The sequence below is a fragment of the Balaenoptera borealis genome (assembly GCF_965194805.1).
Source record: "Balaenoptera borealis genome assembly, chromosome: 1".
NCBI lineage: Eukaryota > Metazoa > Chordata > Mammalia > Artiodactyla > Balaenopteridae > Balaenoptera > Balaenoptera borealis.
In genome coordinates, this window is record NC_138860.1 from 128,294,867 (window position 1) to 128,301,239 (window position 6,373).

Genomic DNA, 6,373 nt, shown 5'->3' on the forward strand with positions numbered 1-6,373 from the left:
CAGACTTTGAATTCATTTAGATAAGTGTCTAGCTCATGAGGAAGGGAGTAGTAGGTGGTGAAGCCAGATATGTGGGCAGGGGCCAGATTCTGAAGGAACTTGAATGCCAAGCTAAATAGCTGGGTTTACCCTGCAGGGCCTGGGGATCCAAGACAAGCATTTAAGCCTACAAATGGCTTGATCAGCACTGCACTTCTGCACAATAATCTGAGAGTGATGTGGAAGATGGGCAAGATTATGAGGCGCCTGAAGGAAAGGAGGCTATTTCAAAAGACAGACCAAATACTAGGTTCTGGACAAGGCAGAGGTGATAGGGATAGAGAATAACGGGCAGATTTGAGAGATTTCCTGAGACAGAATTGATGCAGTATGGGGAAGGATTAGGTCTGGGGCAGTGGGGGAAAAGTAAATGAGAAGACACCAAGCCCGTAACTTGATATCAACATTCATCAAATTTCCCATCAATCAAGACCAATGTAGGGACTTCCCTGGTGGTCCAGTGGTTAAGACTCCGTGCTTCCACTACAGGGGCACGGGTTTGACCCCTGGTCCAGGAACTAAGGTCCCTCATGCCTTGTGGCACAGACAAAAAAGAAAAAAAAAAAAGGATAAATGTCATACGAGGACAGGTGACTGGTAGAGAAGATAACAGTAGCTTAGACATGCACCTACTGTGTTATTGTCTAACTGCTTCAAGTTCCTAAGTATCATCAACCTGGCAAAACCATAATCTTCTCCAAGGCAGAAATAAGTGTCTGTGTCCACATGTTCACTCAGTTTCCATTTCAGTACTGAATCCAAAAAAAAACCTTAATACAACTCACTAAATATATGTTAAATATCAAAGGTATACGTGATACTGTTCTCAAAAAAGTACCTGCTGACCAAAGGAAGAAATCATAAAAGAAAATACAAACAGCTTTTATTACATAAAATACTAAAGTATCTGTAATTTATAAGAGAAGAAAAACAAATGACTTCTATAAATTTAAGCTTTATTTCACTAATAACCAAATAAATACAAATTAAATATCTTTCTTGTCTACCAAATTTCAAAGAGTTTTAAAACACCCCATGGAAAGAGACTGTCCCTTGACTTGATTATTCACAATGGCACAGCTCCCCAGGAGAGCTGCCTAACCAGGAGCATGGCAAGAAATGAACCTACTAAGACTTGAGGTGTTTTTTTCTGCAGTAAACTAGCCTATCCTAACTAATGTGCAGATATTCCCATTTAACCCCTAGAATAACCCATTGAGGAATGCATGATCATCTCCATTTTAGAAACTGAGGCAGTGAAATCAAGAAACTTGCTTATGGTTACACAATTAGTAAGTGGTGGAGCCATAATTAAAATCCACATATTTCTGGCTTCAAAAGCCCATGCAACGTGGAGTAAGTATGTATTCCACAATTAAAGGATTACCGAGGTAATCATTATTCTGTTATGAGAACCAGCTCTACACATGGGCAGAATGGGCCCTTATCATGCACAATACTTTGAGGGGATATTCTGTATGCCCCAAAAGACCACCATTTGCTGCCATGGTACAGGCTCCTCTTCTTAGCTAGTCAAAGATTCCTATTTAGGGTCACTATTGTTTAGGCAATAATGATACTTTAATCAACCTCTTTGTATCTCGGGATAATACGATCTACCTCAAAAATCTGTTGAGAAGATTAGATTTTGCCCACAGAATAAAGTTGACCCTGACTCAAAAGTTATCCTTCTAAAACACAAGCTTCATCACAGTAAATCATATTCAGTCTTCAAAACACAGCTCCAGTATCATAAGTAGGAACCCTATCCTGATTATCCAATTAGAGGGTTCATTGCTTTCTCCCTCCATGCTTCTGTTATGCCTTCCACAGACCTATTATTCTTCACATTGTAACAGATTCATTTACTTTTCTATCCCCCTTACTATACTGTAAGTCAGTGGAGAATGGAGTCAATGGCTTATGCATCTTGTGATACCAACACCAATACGGCAGAAAATATTTCATTAAAAACAACAACAACAGTATATCATTTTACCCTCACAAAACCCTATCAGGCATTCTACAACTTGGGCAAACTGAGGTTGCAAGTTGCAGTGACTGTCTAAAATCATATGCAGGAGACCAAGCTTGCACTGAATCCAGGTCTCTGGACTCTCCACTCCACCATGCAGGGCCTTTCAAAGACAAGGGGAAAAGGCCCACCAGAGGCCATCAAGACCATCATTGCACAAAGGTACTTTGTTTCTCAAAGGTGGTAAGGACTCTGAATGGTATTAGGGCATCTTAGAAAGTCATCACCTGGGAAAGTACAGGGAACAGAGTTAAAATATAAAGAAGATTGGCAGATCTGGGTCTAAGTCCAGGCTCACTCTGTCCTTAACCCTGTTCCCTTGGGCAAATCTCTTAAGCTCGGGAACCTCAGCTTCCTCATCTGTAAAATGAGGTTTTAAACAATGATACTCACCTTACAGGGTTTGATGTAAGACCAAGAGTTATTTTATATGAAACAGGCTGAGGATATAGTAAAGATTAATTAAATTGTAGTTATTATTATATGTGAGGAAAAAATAGCACCTATTGAATGCCTGTGCCACAAAGTATTTTTCATATCTTATATTATTTCATCCCCAGAGCAACCCTGTGGAGTATTATAACCCTGAGGTGCTATTACTTTAATCTCATATTGAGGAAACTGAGACTCAGAGACATTTAAGTAGCTTATCCAAGGTCACGCAGGTAGCACTTGGCAGAGCCTGCATTCAGACCAAGGTCTTTCTGAGTCCAAAGCCTTTGCTCTTTGCAGTTTACCTGTCTGCACCCCAGACTAGTTTCAGCGGAGAAAAAATAAGGAGGAATCAGATATGCCCCAAATGTCTGAGGTCAGTGTGAGGGGCTGGAAAGGGAAGGAATGGTTGGATCGGATTCATTCGTAGCTTGGGATGCGTATTAAAAATGTTTGGAACATGTGCAAGATGAGGCAGGGGAGAAATCAAAAGGGAAGAAGACAGCCAACAATAAATGTCACGCTCCTCAACTTCTCTTTCAGTTAGTAACACAATAAATAGTAGAGATGACTCATCTTCATATTTCAGTCCTTGGGCTAGGAGTCTCCAAGGTAAAAATCCCATATTGTAATACCAAGGTATTATTTCCTCTTGATCTTGCTACCATTATGTCCCAGAAAGTGTTCTGAAACCAAACAAAGGAAGTTCAGAAAAATCACAGGAAATACCTCATCTCCTTTACTCTAAGAAATGGAAACAAACTCTACTAGGTTAGTCTCTTATTTGCATCATTAACACCAAGGCATGTTGGGAGAGGATTCAGGTAACTAATACAGCAGTAGATGGCTTCAAATCATCCTACAGAAAAGTAAATGCTCTTTCACAATAGCACAACCAAAAAACTTGATTTCTGGTGTTTTCCTCTGTCACACACAGCTCTCCCAAACTCGGAACAAATAGGCCTTTACGTTCCCAGTCAAGGCCCAGGAAACTTTCATGCTGTGAATGTTTTTGATTCATGCAGTCAGGTTAGGCACGAGTAGAAACAGTAGTCAGAAAAACAAACAAACAAACAAACAAACAAACTCCCTATGGAATAAAAAGTTCTCAAGTGAGGCACTCGTACCAAGTTCTCCCACCTGATGCCACAAGTCTGTGAACCCAGAAAGATGCTCAGTCCAGGCTAAGAACACACTTGGAGAAAGAAAACTCAACAAAGAAGGGGTGGCTGAGCAGACTCTGATAGGGAGTAAAATAATTTTGTCTGTTTATGAGCAAAAGGAAGGTTTGTCCGTTTAAATTTATAAGCAAAAGGAAGGCTTGAAATTCTCTACTAATAAATACACCCTCTTGTGAACTTTTCCGAAGTAGAACTAACAGCATATAGAGTTAGCAGATCTCACAGAAAACTCATTCCTAAGGGACTACCTGTAAACTCTGAAGTTTCTATCTTCATACGATCAAATGTTCGGTAGAACTCCCACTGCACACTCTCACCCCCATTCAAAGCGCTATACCCCTCAGCACCAATAACCCATGTCCAGCCTTTCCTTTTCTCTGCGTGGCCCCAGAAAGGCCTCAGGCAACAGAGCCGCGGGACTCGCGGGAGCACCCCTCCCCTCCCTGCCATCCCCATTATTCGGCACACAGCCCTGCTCTCCCCTGGAGCCAACAGTCTGCAGCTCCTTCAATGCAGGCGCGAGAAGCAGGAATGGTCGGAAGAGAAGCCGTGCCAGCTGCATGTTTCAGAATCTCCCTCCATATGCATTTGCCAAACGAACAAAAAGAAAATCAACGCCAGGAAAAGACAACTGAGATGAGGATGCCGTGGGACCGCGGCTGGCTCCACGCCTCTTAGCAGCAAGAGGCTGCCCAACCACGCGTCCAAGCCATAGATGCGAGTCGTTACCTTCAGGATGCAGGCCATGGCGCTCCGCCGGCCCTCCTGCCACCGAGCAGCGGGGCGCCTGGGTCAGGGGCAGTCCAGGCGACAGGCTGGAGGCTGGTACCGCTGCAGGACCGCTCCAGCCCACATTCCCGCAGATCCAAATAAGGGGACCGCGGCGAGAGCTGCGCGGGCACAGGCCCCGCCCCCCGAGTCGTGGGCCCGCCCCCGGCCCCGTCCACTGGCTGGCGGCCCGCGGGGCCCCGCCCCCCAGGTCACGTGCCGTCCCGGGCGCCGGCGGCTGCCCCTCGGTGCCTGCTACTTTTTCTTTTCTCTTTTTTTCTCTGTAAACGTTCTGTCGTTCATTGTATATAAAGTCGCTCCACAGCAGGCAGGGATCTGGGTCCCGCTGGGGAGAGAGAAAGTGGCCTTTTCTTCTCCTCGATTCGGTCTCCTCTAACAGATCAGCGAACTCCTAGCAGACACTTCACACTTTAATTCAGTGGATTTGGAATCACCCCTCCACAGGCTTTGGGTACATCAAAGGATTCTTCAAAAGTAGCAAACAAAATTCTCCCTGAGCTGTTTAAGGAAAGAGCCTTCGCTCTGCTTAAAGACTCTGTGATGGCCTTACCTAAAAATAATTTGCCATTAAAAGGGAGCACAAATACCTATCTCCAAAAGATGCCGTGAGCCGTATACTGTGTATGATATATTTTGTTTGTAAGTACACACATATATGTATACGTGTGTGTATATAAAATGCATTGCTCTTTCCTGCTTTAAGCTTATGTGTTTGTGAAAAAATGTGTGTATACATAAATATACCGTAAATAGCATATATGTGTATATGAAAATATAGTATATCCTCATATATATACATTAATTGTATAATCAATATATAAATTGTGTGCGTGTGTTTGTGTGCGCGGGCGGCCGCGCACATGCACAGGACTTAGCTCTTTCCTGCGACAAGTTTAGAATTGGATGAATTTTGTTGCAACTTCAGTAACAAGGTTAGATCTATACATTCCTATTAGGACTGGAAACCCAGAGAGGCCATTTTTCACCATCCAACCTGAACTCTCTGATGCTAAAACAAAGGGTGATACAGCAGGTGCACCTAGGAAGCAGGTGGCCTGGGAGAAGACATGTTGTGGGTCCTCTCCACCTCTCCTCAGCAAACCCTCTTTCCTTGTTGAGTGAAAATCAACAAGGAAAGCCCAATTCCCCAGCAAGAACTGACTAAGAGAAGCAGAATTATTTCTATAACGAAAGTAACATCACACACATAGCAGAAAAAGGGAGAGACCGTCCGTCCTGTGTACATACACAGATCTCCACCACTTGGTCTGTCAGAGAAATCTAAAAACCAGGCCCAAAATATTTACCCAAGAGGTTTCGCTTGCTGGAAGCCCAGTCTAGTTTGCCTCCGTGGAGTCAGGAAAAGCACTGCGGGCTGCCGGTGGTGGCTCTGACGTCATGAGATTGGCTCACAAGTCGCAAAGCAGAAACCTCGGCTTTCAAGAGATCTGGTGTTTTTCTTGATGAGAACACGCAGAATCCTGGGAGAGCAGGAGGAACCTCGGGAAAGGGTGGAGGCTGAGCTGTGGAGGAACTGCCTGCTCCCAAGGGAAGCTCCTCTTTTCGGTCTCGCTGAGGGACCACACTCTGCTCTCCCACTCCTTCCTCCAGCCCCTCCATCTGCTTCAGAGATCTACTGTATTTTCAGGAAGAACTCCTTGATCATGACTGCATATTTCAAACCACTACTTTAGCTCAGTCTCTAGTGGGTCAGGAAAACCCAGTATTTCACCCATTTATGAATTCAATAAACCTTTATTGAGCTGCTACTGGAAGAATAAATCTTTTTTTGAGCTACCACTAACTGGAGGAGGAAACCTTTATGGAAGTACTACAAGACCTATCGGAGATGAGAGAATGATTTCCGTGGTCTCTAACATCATTTGAGGTTCAGCCA

General features: G+C 43.9%; 1 protein-coding gene across 2 annotated transcripts in view; it reads right to left on the reverse strand.

Annotated features, from left to right (window-relative positions):
• The window catches only part of ST6GALNAC3 (ST6 N-acetylgalactosaminide alpha-2,6-sialyltransferase 3), a 553,138-nt gene extending 548,567 nt beyond the window's left edge, over positions 1-4,571 (reverse strand). Inside the window, exon 1 of one of the 2 annotated variants that reach the window (XM_082355784.1) lies at positions 4,417-4,571. Coding sequence is in view for 1 of the 2 variants with exons in the window: in XM_082355783.1 (XP_082211909.1) it covers positions 4,417-4,434 (18 nt within the window). In the remaining variant the exon portion in view is untranslated. The remainder of the gene's footprint in view (positions 1-4,416) is intronic. The other variant, XM_082355783.1, reaches the window with a different exon arrangement.
• Positions 4,572-6,373: the final 1,802 nt, after the last annotated feature.